At 45.4% G+C, this 21,211-nt stretch overlaps 1 protein-coding gene across 1 annotated transcript; it reads right to left on the bottom strand.

Moving 5' to 3' along the window:
* Positions 1-363: 363 nt before the first annotated feature.
* On the bottom strand, positions 364-12,489 carry LOC120036184 (ankyrin repeat domain-containing protein 40-like). The gene is made up of 5 exons (XM_038982662.1): positions 11,960-12,489; positions 11,300-11,448; positions 10,381-10,983; positions 9,887-10,068; positions 364-3,364 (listed from the first exon to the last, which is right to left on the bottom strand). Exons 1-5 carry the CDS (start codon positions 12,091-12,093, stop codon positions 3,221-3,223), a joined length of 1,212 nt encoding a protein of 403 aa, XP_038838590.1. The 5' UTR covers positions 12,094-12,489; the 3' UTR covers positions 364-3,220.
* Between the last annotated feature and the right edge of the window lie 8,722 nt (positions 12,490-21,211).

Below are 21,211 nucleotides of genomic sequence, written 5' to 3' on the forward strand. Positions count from 1 at the left end.
CTCTACAGTATATTAGGACGGTGTTCCTAATGTTTTGTACACTGTGTATCCTATTGTAATAACATCCCCCCCGACTCCCAAATCAATCTCGTTAAACAGTTTTAAAGCTTCATAAAATCATGCTTTTTGGATTAAATTTAAGCATGTTTCATTTTAAATGATTTACTTTGGGAGGAGAGCAAGGCAGTGAACAGTTACACCACTGCATTGGCATGGTTGATTCATGTCAACACTGACTTATCTACCCCCTCTAGTGGATCTTAGCAGAAACAGATGAGGTTTCATTTCACTTCTCTGCCATCTTCATAATTACCATCTCATCCTTTGATATAACCACCAATTTCAGACAAAAGGAAAGATTGATCAAGTTATCCACCATGCTTTATCAAAGAACAGGTGCAGGTCTTCACAATCAAACACAAGTTAAACAGTGCCTATAAAGCAATTTATCAAAGGTACACAGGACATATAAAAATATCAGACTCTGAATGCATAGGTTAAGTTACTGTATTCTTCCTCTAGAACATGAGCAATCAATCAGTACTATGTTAGTCATCCATTTTCACAGAACTAGTATTCATTCTGGAACATTCTAGAACACTGGTGCTCTTTCACCGGGCACAAAATGGCCGTAGGCGTTTCAAACATCATTCAGCTTCTTCAACCAGGTACCTCTCAGTCTCGTGGCACAAGTTAGGAATACAACATTCTCTGGAGAGTCCATTTGACATGTTCAAGTTAGTCTTGTATTTCTTCAACATTTACACTCAACTCATTCAACACAGTAGATACTGTGGCTTTACACTTGGTTTCATCCTAGCTGCAACCTACCTTCACTTTCACCCCCATTGATAAACACTTTCCATACTTGTAGGCATCGATACAAACTAAAGACATTTCTCGTTAAAAAAGGAAATGACAAATTAATAAAAATATATAATCATTAAAACATACTAAGACAGTCAGAGCTTAAGGTATACATTTGAACGGTAAACAATTAACGGCTTTGTTAGTAACTGACTGTTGATTGTTTCTAAACTTCTGTAGTGGGTCACTGACTACCGTTGAACTGAATGTAATGTTAACCAGCATAAAGAACTGATAGGACATGTTAGGGTCTTAGTCTTCCTCTATGAGCAAATGTGTTTGTCACAAAGCATTTTAAGCAGTAATCTTTTCAATCAATGCACTCTCATTCAGCTTCAATACTAACGTTTGCATTCTTTGTATGAATCGTCATTTATACTCAAACAAATAAGTAGCAAACACCACAACTTGACAAAAGTCAAATGTAAGTAGGTTAAACCCGGGAACCCCTCAAGAACTAACATTTGATCTCTAGCTAGCTTACATGTTAATGTAGGTTATATGTTTAAAACGTTCTCAGAGAGCAGTATGAATGTGTATTATGACAAATGCACTGTATGATAGAAGCAACAGCTTGGGGAGAATTGCTGGGAAAAGTGTGATGGAAGCACTCAAACATAACAGCTGTGTCAAACGTATGAAACGGAAACAATCCTCTCAATCTGTCCTTTGCCCACGTCATTCAGTTCGCTCCGAAAAAACTAAAAACATTTCATACAGCAATTTAAAAAAAATAGGACATTTATGATTGATAATCTATTGTGGAGAATCAGACAATTTTTCTGGCTAGGTTTGTATTTGGTTTTGATCTAATCACAGTAAATGGAAGTATCTCAAGTGAAGCGATCCAGAAACGGTTTAACATACTCATTTTAGGGGAACCTCTACTTGAGCTGGGAATATACTTCCCCTAAAGTGAACCTAGCGGATTCTGCTTAAATCAATAATACCTGAACTCTATAGGAACGGTCTACCATTCAATTCATTCACAGCTAAAAGTGTCAGTTGAATATTATACCCAATAACTTTTACATTGAAAAGAACCCCTCACACACAAACATTCAACCAAACTGTAGAGCACTTAAATATTGCCCCTGCACCAAATACATGTTCATCTAAAGGAGTTTTGTTTCAGCAAGTAAACGTTGTACAATAAAACTAAATTCATAGAGCAGAAGCAATGAATCATTTTTCCAGATTGGGTGTTTGAAATCCAGACGTTGTCTGTGGAGCTAGCTAACCATTGCATCTGTTAGAAGGCTGCTATCTTCCAACTGACGAAGAGACTTCTTTAAGAAACAGACCCACTGGCTTAACAATACGGATGAAACTTGAAGCATCTGTTTGCTTACTAAGCACATAAACAGTTCTACGAAACTAACAAAAACTTCTCAATTGGCAAGAGACACTCACACCCACTCCCTCTTAGATGATCAAACCTCAGTAGCACAAAGCAACATCTCTGTTAATAGCTCCATCAGGCATCCACCTAAGAACAAATAAACAGGGTAGTGTGATAACATGGGCAACCACTGAAAGAAAAACCGGAAATATCACTGAAGTGTGGGAGTATGACTGAGTGTGTGTGTGTGTGTGTGTGTGTGTGTGTGTGTGTGTGTAGTCTGCAGCATGTGTGTGAATGCCAGTTGGAACGTCGGCAGCCACCTGTTATGTCCACTAAGCAAGCGGCAGTACTGCATGTTGCTGTGTGCAAGTCAGCTGTGCTGCAACATTGTACTAAGCCGCCCATGTTGGACTAAGAGCCATGGCTCTATATCAGAAGAGCTGTTCAAATGGCCTCTACTCTTCTCAACCCCCCCATCATCCAGGAGCCAAGTCCACAGTACATGTATGACTAATGCCCAGTACAAAGGGGTACAGTACATAAGTTAAGCCATGTAGGAAGACTGTCACTGTCCCTCAACGCCAATGTTCCACTGTAGCCCGACAACACAAACTAGAGAGGGAGGAGAGAGAGTGGGACAGAGGGAAGAGAAGAGGGGAGAGAGAGGGAAGGAGGCCCAAATTCTTCAGTATATAACTGAGGACATGATGCATGAGTAAATCGGTTAGCGAGCGCTGCATGGGGACAGACTGGCAGGGAGCAAGGCAAGGACAGGCAGGGCGACCACGTTACCTAGCTAACACAACAGGATTTTTAAACAAACCCCAATAACGCTGCCTGAACGACACCGGATCATAATGCAATGAAATTGACTAATAACGATAGTGGCTATTACGGCCAATAGAGAGCTAGTAGGGTCCACATGGACATCAGGGTCTGTCAGGGTGTCTGTCAGGGTGTCTGTCAGGGTGTCTGTCAGGGTGTCTGTCAGGGTGTCTGTCAGGGTCTCTAGTAGGTGAGTCTGGAGGCCTTCATGTTGTAGCAGGGTCTGTCGGTGAGGCCTCCCGACCCAGAGAGGAGTGCCAGGCCCTCAGCCTTCTCCAGCACCACCTCTAACTCCTGGAAGTCCTGCAGCCGAGCCACGTCTTTGTCCTGGGAATAATAAAGTTGCATTCAATAAAACATCTTTACTGTCCACAAAAGGGCCAATTGTTTGTAGTGATTATGGTACAAAATCGAGTACATACATGGTTCATCACACACAGGACTTAGACATTAGGTGGGAGGATAGAAGAGACGTAAGTGTGTGTGTGTGTGTGCGTGTGTGTGTTTCACAGTCTTAGTCAGCAGTTGTTCTGGGATTACATAATGTGACAACAGCTCCCTTCATAACTGGATGGGTGACATTGTTTTCAAATCAAATCCACCCATGCAGTGCAAGATGGGACTACCGTGTGCGATGAAACACAATGTAGCTCAAATCAATTAACTTGCAAACATCCTAAATCAACCCAAAAGTTTGAAACCATTGTGACAATGTACATTTTCTGTGGCCCTAACTCATAAGAAAAGAATAGAGAACACACTCTCTCTCTCATGCAAATGACTTATTAAAATGGTAATAATGGGTGACCATCATTCCATCATCAAGCAGCCGTCATGATCAGGGTTTCCAACCTAACAGAACTGCGTGGTGCTCCAACCTAACAGAACTGCGTGGTGCTCCAACCTAACAGAACCTCGTGGTGCTCCAACCTAACAGAACAGCGTGGTGCTCCAACCTAACAGAACTGCGTGGTGCTCCAACCTAACAGAACCTCGTGGTGCTCCAACCTAACAGAACAGCGCGGTGCTCCAACCTAACAGAACAGCGCGGTGCTCCAACCTAACAGAACAGCGTGGTGCTCCAACCTAACAGAACAGCGTGGTGCTCCAACCTAACAGAACAGCGTGGTGCTCCAACCTAACAGAACAGCGTGGTGCTCCAACCTAACAGAACAGCGTGGTGCTCCAACCTAACAGAACAGCGTGGTGCTCCAACCTAACAGAACAGCGTGGTGCTCTAACCTAACAGCGTGGTGCTCCAACCTAACAGAACAGCGACGTGCTCCAACCTAACAGAGCAGCGCGGTGCTCCAACCTAACAGAGCAGCGCGGTGCTCCAACCTAACAGAACCTCGCGGTGATCCAACCTAACAGAATCTCGCGGTGATCCAACCTAACAGAACAGCGCTCCAACCTAACAGAACCTCGCGGTGCTCCAACCTAACAGAACAGCGCTCCAACCTAACAGAACAGCGCGGTGCTCCAACCTAACAGAACAGCGCGGTGCTCCAACCTAACAGCGCGGTGCTCCAACCTAACAGAACAGCGCGGTGCTCCAACCTAACAGAACAGCGCGGTGCTCCAACCTAACAGAACAGCGCGGTGCTCCAACCTAACAGAACAGCGCGGTGCTCCAACCTAACAGAACAGCGCGGTGCTCCAACCTAACAGAACCTCGCGGTGCTCCAACCTAACAGAACCTCGCGGTGCTCCAACCTAACAGAACCTCGCGGTGCTCCAACCTAACAGAACCTCGTGGTGCTCCAACCTAACAGAACAGCGCTCCAACCTAACAGAACAGCGCGGTGCTCCAACCTAACAGAACAGCGCGGTGCTCCAACCTAACAGAACAGCGCGGTGCTCCAACCTAACAGAACAGCGTGGTGCTCCAACCTAACAGAACCTCGTGGTGCTCCAACCTAACAGAACCTCGTGGTGCTCCAACCTAACAGAACAGCGCGGTGCTCCAACCTAACAGAACAGCGCGGTGCTCCAACCTAACAGAACAGCGCGGTGCTCCAACCTAACAGAACAGCGCGGTGCTCCAACCTAACAGAACCTCGCGGTGCTCCAACCTAACAGAACAGCGCTCCAACCTAACAGAACAGCGCTCCAACCTAACAGAACAGCGCGGTGCTCCAACCTAACAGAACCTCGCGGTGCTCCAACCTAACAGAACAGCGCTCCAACCTAACAGAACAGCGCTCCAACCTAACAGAACAGCGCGGTGCTCCAACCTAACAGAACCTCGCGGTGCTCCAACCTAACAGAACAGCGCTCCAACCTAACAGAACAGCGCTCCAACCTAACAGAACAGCGCGGTGCTCCAACCTAACAGAACAGCGCGGTGCTCCAACCTAACAGAACAGCGCGGTGCTCCAACCTAACAGAACAGCGCGGTGCTCCAACCTAACAGAACAGCGCTCCAACCTAACAGAACAGCGCTCCAACCTAACAGAACAGCGCGGTGCTCCAACCTAACAGAACAGCGCGGTGCTCCAACCTAACAGAACAGCGCGGTGCTCCAACCTAACAGAACAGCGCGGTGCTCCAACCTAACAGAACCTCGCGGTGCTCCAACCTAACAGAACAGCGCTCCAACCTAACAGAACAGCGCTCCAACCTAACAGAACAGCGCGGTGCTCCAACCTAACAGAACCTCGCGGTGCTCCAACCTAACAGAACAGCGCTCCAACCTAACAGAACAGCGCTCCAACCTAACAGAACAGCGCGGTGCTCCAACCTAACAGAACAGCGCGGTGCTCCAACCTAACAGAACAGCGCGGTGCTCCAACCTAACAGAACAGCGCGGTGCTCCAACCTAACAGAACCTCGTGGTGCTCCAACCTAACAGAACCTCGTGGTGCTCCAACCTAACAGAACCTCGTGGTGCTCCAACCTAACAGAACCTCGTGGTGCTCCAACCTAACAGAACCTCGTGGTGCTCCAACCTAACAGAACCTCGTGGTGCTCCAACCTAACAGAACCTCGTGGTGCTCCAACCTAACAGAACCTCGTGGTGCTCCAACCTAACAGAACCTCGTGGTGCTCCAACCTAACAGAACCTCGTGGTGCTCCAACCTAACAGAACCTCGTGGTGCTCCAACCTAACAGAACCTCGTGGTGCTCCAACCTAACAGAACCTCGTGGTGCTCCAACCTAACAGAACAGCGTGGTGCTCCAACCTAACAGAACAGCGTGGTGCTCCAACCTAACAGAACAGCGTGGTGCTCCAACCTAACAGAACAGCGTGGTGCTCCAACCTAACAGAACAGCGTGGTGCTCTAACCTAACAGAACAGCGTGGTGCTCCAACCTAACAGAACAGCGTGGTGCCCCAACCTAACAGAACAGCGTGGTGCTCCAACCTAACAGAGCAGCGTGGTGCTCCAACCTAACAGAACAGCGTGGTGCTCCAACCTAACAGAGCAGAGTGGTGCTCCAACCTAACAGAGCAGAGTGGTGCTCCAACCTAACAGAACAGCGTGGTGCTCCAACCTAACAGAACAGCGTGGTGCTCCAACCTAACAGAACAGCGTGGTGCTCTAACCTAACAGAACAGCGTGGTGCTCCAACCTAACAGAACAGCGTGGTGCTCCAACCTAACAGAGCAGCGTGGTGCTCCAACCTAACAGAACAGCGTGGTGCTCCAACCTAACAGAACAGCGCGGTGCTCCAACCTAACAGAGCAGCGCGGTGCTCCAACCTAACAGAACAGCGCGGTGCTCCAACCTAACAGAACCTCGCGGTGATCCAACCTAACAGAACAGCGCTCCAACCTAACAGAACCTCGCGGTGCTCCAACCTAACAGAACAGCGCTCCAACCTAACAGAACCTCGCGGTGCTCCAACCTAACAGAACCTCGCGGTGCTCCAACCTAACAGAACCTCGCGGTGCTCCAACCTAACAGAACAGCGCTCCAACCTAACAGAACAGCGCGGTGCTCCAACCTAACAGAACAGCGCGGTGCTCCAACCTAACAGAACCTCGCGGTGATCCAACCTAACCGAACCTCGCGGTGCTCCAACCTAACAGAACCTCGCGGTGCTCCAACCTAACAGAACAGCGCGGTGCTCCAACCTAACAGAACAGCGCGGTGCTCCAACCTAACAGAACAGCGCGGTGCTCCAACCTAACAGAACAGCGCGGTGCTCCAACCTAACAGAACAGCGCGGTGCTCCAACCTAACAGAACAGCGCGGTGCTCCAACCTAACAGAACAGCGCGGTGCTCCAACCTAACAGAACAGCGCGGTGCTCCAACCTAACAGAACAGCGCGGTGCTCCAACCTAACAGAACAGCGCGGTGCTCCAACCTAACAGAACAGCGCGGTGCTCCAACCTAACAGAACAGCGCGGTGCTCCAACCTAACAGAACAGCGCGGTGCTCCAACCTAACAGAACAGCGCGGTGCTCCAACCTAACAGAACAGCGCGGTGCTCCAACCTAACAGAACAGCGCGGTGCTCCAACCTAACAGAACAGCGCGGTGCTCCAACCTAACAGAACAGCGCGGTGCTCCAACCTAACAGAACAGCGCGGTGCTCCAACCTAACAGAACAGCGCGGTGCTCCAACCTAACAGAACAGCGTGGTGCTCCAACCTAACAGAACAGCGTGGTGCTCCAACCTAACAGAACCTCGCGGTGCTCCAACCTAACAGAACCTCGCGGTGCTCCAACCTAACAGAACCTCGCGGTGCTCCAACCTAACAGAACAGCGTGGTGCTCCAACCTAACAGAACAGCGTGGTGCTCCAACCTAACAGAACAGCGTGGTGCTCTAACCTAACAGAACAGCGTGGTGCTCCAACCTAACAGAACAGCGTGGTGCTCCAACCTAACAGAACAGCGTGGTGCTCCAACCTAACAGAACAGCGTGGTGCTCCAACCTAACAGAACCTCGCGGTGCTCCAACCTAACAGAACAGCGCGGTGCTCCAACCTAACAGAACAGCGCGGTGCTCCAACCTAACAGAACAGCGCGGTGCTCCAACCTAACAGAACAGCGCGGTGCTCCAACCTAACAGAACAGCGCGGTGCTCCAACCTAACAGAACAGCGCGGTGCTCCAACCTAACAGAACAGCGCGGTGCTCCAACCTAACAGAACAGCGCGGTGCTCCAACCTAACAGAACAGCGCGGTGCTCCAACCTAACAGAACCTCGCGGTGCTCCAACCTAACAGAACCTCGCGGTGCTCCAACCTAACAGAACCTCGCGGTGCTCCAACCTAACAGAACAGCGCTCCAACCTAACAGAACAGCGCTCCAACTTAACAGAACAGCGCGGTGCTCCAACCTAACAGAACCTCGCGGTGCTCCAACCTAACAGAACAGCGCTCCAACCTAACAGAACAGCGCGGTGCTCCAACCTAACAGAACAGCGCGGTGCTCCAACCTAACAGAACAGCGTGGTGCTCCAACCTAACAGAACCTCGTGGTGCTCCAACCTAACAGAACCTCGTGGTGCTCCAACCTAACAGAACCTCGTGGTGCTCCAACCTAACAGAACCTCGTGGTGCTCCAACCTAACAGAACCTCGTGGTGCTCCAACCTAACAGAACCTCGTGGTGCTCCAACCTAACAGAACCTCGTGGTGCTCCAACCTAACAGAACCTCGTGGTGCTCCAACCTAACAGAACAGCGTGGTGCTCCAACCTAACAGAACAGCGTGGTGCTCCAACCTAACAGAACAGCGTGGTGCTCCAACCTAACAGAACAGCGCGGTGCTCCAACCTAACAGAACAGCGCGGTGCTCCAACCTAACAGAACAGCGCGGTGCTCCAACCTAACAGAACAGCGTGGTGCTCCAACCTAACAGAACAGCGTGGTGCCCCAACCTAACAGAACAGCGTGGTGCCCCAACCTAACAGAACAGCGTGGTGCTCCAACCTAACAGAGCAGCGTGGTGCTCCAACCTAACAGAGCAGCGTGGTGCTCCAACCTAACAGAGCAGAGTGGTGCTCCAACCTAACAGAGCAGAGTGGTGCTCCAACCTAACAGAACAGCGTGGTGCTCCAACCTAACAGAACAGCGTGGTGCTCCAACCTAACAGAACAGCGTGGTGCTCCAACCTAACAGAACAGCGTGGTGCTCTAACCTAACAGAACAGCGTGGTGCTCCAACCTAACAGAACAGCGTGGTGCTCCAACCTAACAGAACAGCGTGGTGCTCCAACCTAACAGAACAGCGTGGTGCTCCAACCTAACAGAACAGCGTGGTGCTCCAACCTAACAGAACAGCGTGGTGCTCCAACCTAACAGAACAGCGTGGTGCTCCAACCTAACAGAACCTCGTGGTGCTCCAACCTAACAGAGCAGCGTGGTGCTCCAACCTAACAGAACAGCGTGGTGCTCCAACCTAACAGAACAGAGTGGTGCTCCAACCTAACAGCGTGGTGCTCCAACCTAACAGAACAGCGTGGTGCTCCAACCTAACAGAACAGCGTGGTGCTCCAACCTAACAGAACAGCGTGGTGCTCCAACCTAACAGAACAGCGTGGTGCTCCAACCTAACAGAACAGCGTGGTGCTCCAACCTAACAGAACAGCGTGGTGCTCCAACCTAACAGAGCAGTGAACTGTTGGGCCATCGAGGTGTGTCTAGGAGAGTTCCTGCCTGCCCTGCATCTTTTATTAGTGTTGTCTGGCCCTGCCCTACCCCGGCCTGCTCGCTCCATTGAGCTGGTAAGTGGAGTGGAAAGGTAGCTGCAGCCTCAGGGTTCACAGTGCTAGTGCTCAGCCACTAGTGTTATAACCAGACAGTTTGAGTACCAGAGCCCCCTGAAACATCACCCTTCCGATGCATGTGTGTGTTTTTGTGCCTGCGTGTGCGTGTGCGTCTCTGCCATTCCATACCTTTCGTAGCATGGTGTTGGGCAGCTTGCGGATCTTCTCCACGTGTTCGGCGCTGATGTCCAGCTCGCGGCAGCACACCCGGAGCAGCGAGCGGTAGGTCAGCTCCTGTCTGTCCAGCTCCACCTCGATGAAGTCGTTCTCCCGCGCGTTGGGGTTCTGGATGCGCACCTTTAGGACCAGCTCTGGGAGAGACACACAGATACACCAACGAGATTACGCTAGCTACTTCAGTGTGTGAGATGCAGTAGAGAGAACACTCAGTATCTGGGGCACAATCAGGCACACACATGGGGAGAAAGCATTGGATAATGGGTCTGAAAGTGCAGAGTGGTGATAAAACAGGTTCAACATGCAATGGGATAAGCTCCAAAAAAGCTCTGCTGTTGACTCAAAACAATGCTTGATCGAACACCACAACATTAGAGACAAACAGACGTCACACAACATCAACAGCACAACATCAAAAGCAAGTGCAGTGTGGCGACCGTCCTTACCTTGCACATTGACAGGGAATGTACTGGTAAAGAAGAAAGGCTGGAAGGCAGGCATGTTACCCCCAGCACCCTGGCCACAGTTGAGCTGCTGAGGGAGGGACTGCTGCCGGGTCATTGATGGGTTAGCGTTAGCCATCTGGGCTTGGCTGCTACTGCTGGTGGTGCTGGGGGAGGGCAGGGGAGGAGAGCACACAGGCCCATTATGGGCCACCGAGTGTGGGTACTCCCCATGGTTGACCAGGTGGGGCTCCATGGAGAGGTCCATAGGCAGGCCTCCGTTGACGGTGAGAGACGAGGCAGGGCTCGGCAACACTCCGTTCTGCTGCGCCAATGGAATGAAGGCCCCCTCTCTCGGGCTCGGGGTGTCAGAGAGTAGGCTCTGCGGTTGCTGAGGCAGCTGTTGCTCGTGGGTGGGCGACAGGGAAGCTGAGTCGCTGTGTGGGTCATCTGATGAGTGGTCTCCATTTCCATTTTGGGTCAACTGTGCCAATATGAGCTCAGCCTTGTTGTCCATCTTACTGTACATGAATGGCGGGTTGGACAGGTAGTTTGGGATGATTGGCAACTCAGGCTCCTTGATTTCAGGCACTTCCTCCTCCTCAACTGTGAAAAAAATACATAAGACACTACATTGAACTGGGGAGAACCTTGAGCATTGACATGCCCAGATCATGCTGTAAAAACCAAAACATAGCAGGTCCTGGCAGGAGCCTCCATCTATGATCACTACCCAAATTGTGACCCCTAACTATGAGCTATGAGCAATGAACTAGTGCTTAGGGGTGTCATTAGTGCTTCTAATAGTCATTATACCCAAAATACAGCTATTATACAGATATTACATGAACATGTTTAAGAGAATTTTAACACAAAAACAGTAATAACTGGGAGAGTGGTGATGTGATGATGGGACATTTACCTCCTAACAGTCTTCTGATTTCAGGCTTAGAGGTCAGCTGGACAGCCAGCTCATCTTTAGCAGTGAGGATCTCTTGGTCAGCGCCAGAGTTCAGCAGGTACGACACAACCGGTTTGTGGTTTCTCTTGCATGCCCAATGCAAACATGTCCTGAATAAAAGACAATGAATAAAGTAAGTCTCTGATCTGCTCTGGGATGATTTATAATGTTGATGAAAGATTGACATTGCATGATGATGACGCAATAAAACAATCAATGTGGGAACAGTCATTGTGAATGATAAAGTAGTTACTGGAGATAGATCCAGATCCAGATGAAGTACAGTGTTCACCGACTTTACCTAGGCAAATATTTGCACCCTGCAGCCAACATTTACTAGTTAATTTTTATTGTCATCATAGTCAAACTTGAGAACCCACGCGGGGGTATATTTGCATCACTTGCAATTAAAGGAGATTGCCATCTAGGCACAATTGGATAACACACTATTCTTCTTAGGCCAGCATGAAATGGTGACATTTGACATGCCATTGCATAGAGCACGTTGCCAACATTGCGCAGGCAGCATTTTAACAATCAATCGATCAATAATCACCCGTCCTTACATGTTATTTATCAACTTGTTTAAGTTTGATATATATCTGTATTAGACACACTTACCACCCGTTTATTTCGTTTTGAGAGTTGACATTTACTCCGCTTTCCACTAAAATCCGCACCTCTTCGATGTCTCCAATCGCAGACGCCTCTCTCAAGCGCTCTTGCAATTCCTTATCCAACGATGTCGTTGACATTTTGTACAAATGATTAGCTAACTTAACGAGATCATGGGAGACAATAATTACTTTACAGGTCGTAAGAGGGTGACGCCTTGGTCTGGAAATAGCTGCCTAATTGCACTAAATATAGCCGGCGACTAGGGGAGTGTTGTTAGCTAAGAAGCTAACGTTAACTGACTAGATAGCTAGCTTTACAGCTACTAGGTTCGCGCAAGATTGTTGATGTCCGTAATGTTAAGCTTGGCAGGAACAATATTTATCAAAGGACACCATCAATGGTTAGTTTAATGTAATATGTTGTTGCTGCACCGGCTTGTCAACTCTTTTAAATGAGTTTTAAAATTAAAAGTCCATTACATTGTAGCTGTTTTGCGTAAAGACTCCGACGTGCGCTGTCAACTATTTCTCACATATCGGGGACAGATTTGAGTGTAACAACCGTGGGAAGAAAGTAGTATGTTCCTCCTTGCAAAATACGATTTATTTTAATTAGCTCTCGTAATAATGAATGTTACAATAACCCATGTGTTCTGTTGACATTTATTTACCTTGCACATACTTGTTTGAATGTTCAACTTACACTGTTTTGTGCAATATGTCTATGTATGCTCCTTGTGGAGTCAACGAGTTAGCTGTCCAACAGGTCTAGTTACAGATTTTCTGGACGATATTCCGAAAATATCTGGTGTGTGTGTGTGTTTACTGTGTACACAATTTGTGTACTTTTACTTACTGAGAGCACCTACAGCACCCTTGCTTTGTTCATTCCCACAAATAAGTATTTTTTTCCCCTCTAAACCTCCTTGAGAATTCGCTTGAACCAAAATCATCATTCAAAATTTTCAGACTCAAAACTTTATAGTTTGACACCACAGTAGACTTTGACCTCATCGACTTAGTAGCATTATAATCAGGGGTGAGAGTCACTGATTTACAGTTATACCCTTTTCAAAGTTGTGGTCAATCAACTTTATTTGATTTCAAACTGATTTTGTGCATCAGAAAGTATGTAATGTGGGGGACCTAGCCCAGTCAAGGACTAAAGCAGCCTAACATTACTCCTTATAGTCCAAGGACCTTACATGTTCTGTTTAAAGGCTAATTTGGCTCTGGAAGTCAAAGCAGCCAAATACTCCCATCTAAACGTGAATCGATTCTCAATTGCGGAACAGTTCTATATCACATAAAAATAATTTCACAACATGAAAAATACCCACTTACTGTAAACGTGTTTTAACTAGGTATAACACAGTTGCAGCCAACAGTATTTTTCAGTGACAACACGTTTGTGGCATCATTCTTCTGTTTACACACAAGCGTCCAGAGATGCAGATAGCTAATTAACACAAGTAGTACACTCGGGCCTTGTTCCAAAGGATCAGAACCGCAACGTGTCAAGGGTAAATTGTTACTTACTGACACAGAAATAATAATGAGTCTTTATTTATGATGCGAGGTGATTTGTATTATTTATTTTTTATTTTTTATTATTATACATTTATTTTTTATTAACAACAAATCAATACAGGATGTACATGGGAACACAAGTATATACATAATATACTGTACAAAGGACAATTGGGCTAGGGGGTACAATATCACATTACACAAGGACCTTAAGGGACATACATACACTTATTATTCTAACAGCTTTTTTGTTAGTAGAGTATTTAATTGTCTTAAAATACAGTTACATTTATTTTTGTAAGGTAAGAAAATGTGGTGTTTTGTTTGTAAATTTACGTTTGTGAATATGAAATTTGGCTCAAAACATTATGAAATTAATTACATAAAATTGTTTCAGCTTATTTCTATTTTAGGTAAAGAATCCAAGCAGTACATCTCTGCTTTTGACTATCCACAATAGTGTAAAATCTTCATAAATGTGTTCAATTATAAATCTACTGATGTCTTGCCACAGATTCCTTTCATGAATACAATGCCAAAAAATATGCAACACCGTTTCTGGGTGGTCATTACAAAAGGTACAATTTGAGTTGATGTTTTCCTTAAACTTCTTCATATGGTGGTTGGCAGGATAATATTTATGAATAATTTTAAAGGAAACTTCCTTAATTTTGTTAACAAGTAGGTATGTGTGTGGCAACATCCAAACTTTTTTCCAAGAGATATTATCAATAAATCCGTTCTAATAAGGCATGACATAAGGTATAGATACAACATCCTGCTGAAACAAGGTTCGTATCGCTCTGTTGTTGAATGGACCAAAAGAGAAACGCATCTTTCCTACTGATGAGTCAACAGGGTTAATGGAAGGTAGGCTCTGAGGGTCAGGTCTTGACATGTTCCTGAATAATAGGGAATGGCATTTAAAACAATTGCAAAATCTTTAGGTGTTACAGGGACCTTGTAAAGTGATAAGAATTCTGTAGAACTAAGTAAAAGACCCTCTTCATTTACCAGTTGGCTCACCAATAGGATATTATTTTGGAACCAATATTCTAAAAACAAATTTTTATACAAAAAATCCCAATTATTCCATATATAATATCTGTGTGGATAAAAATGTTGCTTATAAATTAAGGACCATGACAAGAAAACCTGCCGATGAAAAGCAGAAAGTTTCACTGGAACTTTGTCAATATTATAATTGCAAACCAACATGAAGTTAAGGCCACCAAAAGTAGAGAAGACATGATGAGAAATACAATTCCACATAGAAGGGTCTTCTTAGGAATTGTTTTATCCAATTGATCTTAAAAGTATAACTTAATGTAGTAAAGTCCAGAAAATTCAGCCCACCATACTCATAAGTGTTCATTACAACAGTTTTCCTAATGTAATGGGTACGGTTTCTCCACAGAAAGTTGAAAAGCATCTGGCCTATCTCCTTGCTTATTTTACCGTCAAGATATGAAGATGGAGCGCCATATGTTAGTCTAGAGATACCTCCAGCCTTGGTTATTATGACTCTTCCTTTTAAAGATAAGTCCCTCTGTAGCCATTGATTTAGCTTCTTCTGGGGTTTTTAATAGGAGAGTTAAAGTTTAGTAAGCCTCTAGACTTCTGATCCTTTGTAATGGTTATGCCTAAATATGTAAGTTCTTCTTTTACTGGAATACCATCATATGAAGGTGTTACACAATCTTTGACAGCCATGAGTTCACATTTATTAATGTTAAGATATAGACCACAAGCTTTGGAAAAGGATTGCATCACATTGATCGATATGGGAATTTGGTTAGCATCTTTCAGAAAAAGTGTAGTATCATCAGCCAGCTGGCTTATAATAATTTCTTTACCAGCTATGGAAATACCTTGTACAGGACTATTATTTAAAGAATTTGTAAGAAGTTGGGTGATTAATAAAAACAGGTACAGAGAGATAGGACAACCTTGCCTAATTCCTCTCTTTAACTCAACTCTAGGTGAGGTGCCATATTTCAATTTGATAGAGCTGTTATTGTATAGAGAGTTTTAATAGACTTACAGACCCCCCCCCCCCCCCCCCCCAAAGCCAAGTCTCTCAAGGGAGTGGAAGAGGAACTGATGCTCTACTGTGTCAAATGCCTTATAAAAATCTAAAAATAATATGAAGCTATCCTCAGTTATTAGATTTGAGTAGTAAAGTATGTCTAATACTAGTCTGATATTATTAGAAATATGTCTGTTCCTCATAAAGCCAGACTGTGTTTCATCAATGATTGCATCCAGGACTTCTTTAATTATTTTTGCAAGTAGTTGTAACGTCCTGACCAGAGTTCTTATGTGTTTTGCTTGTTTAGTGTTGGTCAGGACGTGAGCTGGGTGGGAATTCTATGTTGTGTGTCTAGTTAGTCTGTTTCTGTGTCCAGCCTAATATGGTTCTCAATCAGAGACAGCTGTCAATCGTTGTCCCTGATTGAGAATCATATATAGGTGGCTTGTTTTGTGTTGGGGATTGTGGGTGGTTGTTTCCTGTCTCTGTGTTTGTATTCTGCACCAGATAGGACTGTCTCGGCTTTCACGTTTGTTATTTTGTTATTTGTTAATGTTCATCGTTTATCATCTTATTAAACATGTTGAACAATAACCGCGCTGCATTTTGGTCCTCTCCTTCATCCCAGGAAGAAAGCCGTTACAGTAGTAAGGCTAATATCTTATAGTCATTATTAAGAAGACAAATTGGACACCAGTTATCGATGAGCAGCACTTCTTTTTGAGGCTTAGGATTCAGTGTTATTAACCCCTGACTCATTGTAGGAGGGAGAACATTGTTTTTAATACTCTCTAAAAAGACTTCAACACAATGCAGATAGTCTTATGGCTTGGGGGTAAAAACAGTTGAGAAGTCTTTTTGTCCTAGACTTGGCACTCCGGTACCGCTTGCCATGCGGTAGTAGAGAGAACAGTCTATGACAGGGGTGGCTGGGGTCTTTGACAATTTGTAGGGCCTTCCTCTGACACCGCCTGGTGTAGAGGTCCTGGATGGCAGGCAGCTTAGCCCCAGTGATGTACTGGGCAGTACGCATTAACCTCTGTAGTGCCTTGCGGTCAGAGGCAGAGCAATTGCCGTACCAGGCAGTGATGCAACCAGTCAGGATGCTCTTGATGTTGCAGCTGTAGAACCTTTTGAGGATCTGAGGAGCCATGCCAAATCTTTTTAGTTTCCTGAGGGGAAATAGGCTTTGTCGTGCCCTCTTCACGACTGTCTTGGTGTGTTTGGACCATTCTAGTTTGTTGTTGATGTGGACACCAAGGAACTTGAAGCTCTCAACCTGCTCCACTACAGCCCCGTCGATGAGAATGGGGGCGTGCTCGGTCCTCCTTTTCCTGTAGTCCACAATCATCTCCTTAGCCTTTGTTAGGTTGAAGGATAGGTTGTTATTCTGGCACCACCCGGCCAAGTCTCTGACCTCCTCCCTATAGGCTGTCTCGTCGTTGTCAGTGATCAGGCCTACCATTGTTGTGTCGTCTGCAAACTTAATGATGGTGTTGGAGTCGTGCCTGGCCATGCAGTCGTGGGTGAACAGGGAGTACAGGAGGGGACTGAGCACGCACCCCTGTGGAGCTCCAGTGTTGAGGATCAGCGTGGCAGATGTGTTGTTACCTATCCTGACCACCTGCCGGCGGCCCGTCAGGAAGTCCAGGATCCAGTTGCAGAGGGAGGTGTTTAGTCCCAGGATTCTTAGCTTATTGATGAGCTTTGAAGGTGGTGTTGAACGCTGAGCTGTAGTCAATGAATAGCATTCTCACATAAGTGTTTCCTTTGTCCAGGTGGGAAAGGGCAGTGTGGAGTGCAATAGAGATGGCATCATCTGTGGATCTGTTTGGGCGGTATGCAAATTGAAGTGGGTCTAGGGTTTCTGGGATAATGTTGTTGATGTGAGTCATTACCAACCTTTCAAAGCACTTCATGGCTACGGATGTGAGTGCTACGGGTCTGTAGTCATTTAGGCAGGTTGCTTTTGTGTTCTTGGGCACAGGGACTATGGTGGTCTGCTTGAAACATGTTGGTATTACAGACTCAATCAGGGACATGTTGAAAATGTCAGTGAAGACACCTGCCAGTTGGTCAGCACATGCCCGGAGCACAGGTCCTGGTAATCCATCTGGCCCCGCAACCTTGTGTATGTTGACCTGTTTAAAGGTGTTACTCACATCGGCTACAGAGAGGGTGATCACACAGTCGTCCGGAACAGCTGATGCTCTCATGCATACCTCAGTGTTGCTTGCCTCGAAGCGAGCATAGAAGTGATTTAGCTCGTCTGGTAGGCTTGTGTCACTGGGCAGCTCGTAGCTGTGCTTCCCTTTGTAGTCTGTAATAGTTTGCAAGCCCTGCCACATAAGACGAGCGTCGGAGCCGGTGTAGTATGATTCAATCTTAGCCCCATATTGACGCTTTGCCTGTTTGATGGTTCGTCGCAGGGCATAGCAGGACTTCTTGTAAGCTTCCCGGTTAGAGTCCCGCACCTTGAAAGCGGCAGCTCTACCCTTTAGCTCAGTGCGAATGTTGCCTGTAATCCATGGCTTCTGGTTGGGGTATGTACATACAGTCACTGTGGGGACGACGTCCTCAATGCACTTATTGATAAAGCCAATGACTGATGTGGTGTTCTCCTCAATGCCATCGGAAGAATCCCGGAACATGTTCTAGTCTGTGATAGCAAAACAGTTCTGTAGTTTAGCATCTGCTTCATATGAACACTTTTTTAGAGACCGAGTCACTGGTGCTTCCTGCTTTAATTTTTGCTTGTAAGCAGGAATCAGGAGGATAGAGTTGTGGTCGGATTTACCAAATGGAGAGCGAGGCGTGTGTGTGGAGTACAGGTGATCTATAATTTTTTTCCCTCTGGTTGCACATTTAACATGTTGATAGAAATTTGGTAGAACTGATTTAAGTTTCGTGCATTAAAGTCTCCGGCCACTAGGAGCGCCGCCTCTGGGTGAGTGGTTTCCTGTTTCCTTATTTCCTTATACAGCTGACAGAGTGCAGTCTTAGTGCCAGCATCTGTCTGTGGTGGTAAATAAACAGCCACAAAAAGTATAGCTGAAAACTTTCTAGGCAAGTAGTGTGGCCTGCAATTTATCACAATATACTCTACTTCAGGCGAGCAAAATCTAGAGACTTCCTTAGATTTCATGCACCAGCTGTTGTTTACAAATATGCACAGACTGTCACCCCTCGTTTTACCGGAGTGTGCTGTTCTATCTTGCCGGTGCAGCGTATATCCCGCTAGCTGAATTTCCATGTCGTCATTCAGCCACGATTCCGTGAAACATAGGATTGTCATGACGTTGGCCTGTGGGTAAGGTTTATGACCCCCCCCCATAAATACCTTTGTTAAACATAGAGAATCTGGGAACATCAAACAAGTGGGGGGAAAGGAACAATATTTCGGTAATAGAACCAGTTGAAAATATGCCTTGGTACTTAATGAATATGATGTCAGTTCGGTTGTCATCTGAGACATTATGACTGATGACAGGACGACATAAACTGTATCTGGGAAAGTCTACACATTATAGTTATCAGGTTCACATGGAATTGTTGTGCAATTCAAATGTTTAAATATAAAATTATTTGTGAAAAGATTAAATGTAATTTTAGCTTCCAAATGAGAGATTTGGGTTTTCATAAGGTTAGGGCTCTGCTAAATCAGTGGCCCGCCACTGTGAAGAGACACGAGTTATAAACTATGAAACACACCCTTCTCTCCCTCCACTATATAGCGAAAATGTAACCTCCTGTTCCGGGTACATTAGGATGACGGTCCGATGTCAGAAGGATTCAGATAATAACTACAGAACGAAGCCAACCTCAGCTTGAGCTTTGGTTGCGAATGGTATGAACTTTAAACTCTTATTCGCTACAGAAGTGATACCTCCTAGCCGTTGAGTTAGCAGCGGCCGCTGTAAACGTGGGCTAGGAGAGGACAGACAGAGTATCCCGTCTACCACACAACGACGACACTACAACGTTTCCCGTTCACCACCAGAGACACTCTTCAAAGGACTCTGTTGGGCAACACGGCCTTCCATCTACCACCAACCTATTGAAGCGCAGCTCAAAGTAAATATTTATTGCATTTTCCTTTTCCAAATGGGCGGTAATTTAGAATGCATAGGATACTGTATTTACGATAGCACAGCTTCTCCCTTTGTTCCTCAGTCTTCCCGCTCTTTCACTCAAACCCAACCCCCTTTCCTTTGTGTAACCAGCTGTCATATCTGCTCCGTGCGCTAGGGACGTTTTCCTTTATGACGTAATTTGTAATCAATGTATGGTTCATTCTGTGTATATGTAATTCTGTGTGATTAGCTAGGTATTTAGTAAATAAATAATTAAACCCAATTTTGTATTGCAGATTCAACTTGTTAGCCAGGGTTCGTGAAGATAACCAAGAATTTACAACTTTCAGATGAGACTGAAATAAGGTGACGATTAATATTGACTGCTATTGATGTAAAATATTACTAGGTCTTTAAGAGTTTATTCTGAAGATAACTGCTCTATAAATATTATTTCGTGGTGCCCCAACTTTCTAGTTAATTACATTTGCATGATTAGCTCAATCAGGTAATATTAATTACAGAGAAAGGATTTTATAGAATAGCATGTCATATCACTTAATCCGGCATAGCCAAAGACACGACAGGATATTACAGTTTTTGATGTCCCGTTGGTAGGATATTCGTGATCGTACCTCGTCTAATTTATTGTCCAATGATTGCACGTTGGCGTTGGCGACCAGCTCTTTGTCCTCTGTACCTGCGTCGCTTCCTCTTGCAAATAACGGGGATGTCGGCCCTGTGGGGTGTTTGGAGAATGTCTTGTGCGTCGGCCTTGTTGTAGAAATAGTGTTATTTGGATAGTGTTATTTGTAGAGTGAAATTTCTCAAGTCTAAAGAAATAGGATGAATTCTGTTCTCCCTCAATCAAATCAAATCAAATCAAGTTTATTTTATATAGCCCTTCGTACATCAGCTAATATCTCGAAGTGCTGTACAGAAACCCAGCCTAAAACCCCAAACAGCAAGCAATGCAGGTGTAGAAGCACGGCGGCTAGGAAAAACTCCCTAGAAAGGCCAAAACCTAGGAAGAAACCTAGAGAGGAACCAGGCTATGAGGGGTGGCCAGTCCTCTTCTGGCTGTGCCGGGTGGAGATTATAACAGAACGTGGCCAAGACATTCAAAATGTTCATAAATGACCAGCATGGTCAAATAATAATCAGGAATAAATGTCAGTTGGCTTTTCATAGCCGATCATTAAGAGTTTAAAACAGCAGGTCTGGGACAGGTAGCACGTCCGGTGGACAGGTCAGGGTTCCATAACCGCAGGCAGAACAGTTGAAACTTCAACAGCTTCATCTAATAAAGGCTCCTTCTGCTTTTAATCTATATATATTATCCAGTTTATTTAATCTATATATATTATCCAGTTTATTTCATCTCTATATATTATCCAGTTTATTTAATCTATATATATTATCCAGTTTATTTAATATATGTTATCCAGTTTATTTAATCTATATTATCCAGTTTATTTAATCTATATATATTATCCAGTTGATTTAATCTATATATATTATCCAGTTGATTTAATCTATATATATTATCCAGTTGATTTAATCTATATATATTATCCAGTTTATTTAATCTATATATTATCCAGTTTATTTCATCTCTATA

Source organism: Salvelinus namaycush, unplaced genomic scaffold (assembly GCF_016432855.1).
Source record: "Salvelinus namaycush isolate Seneca unplaced genomic scaffold, SaNama_1.0 Scaffold1230, whole genome shotgun sequence".
In the NCBI taxonomy this organism is placed as follows: domain Eukaryota; kingdom Metazoa; phylum Chordata; class Actinopteri; order Salmoniformes; family Salmonidae; genus Salvelinus; species Salvelinus namaycush.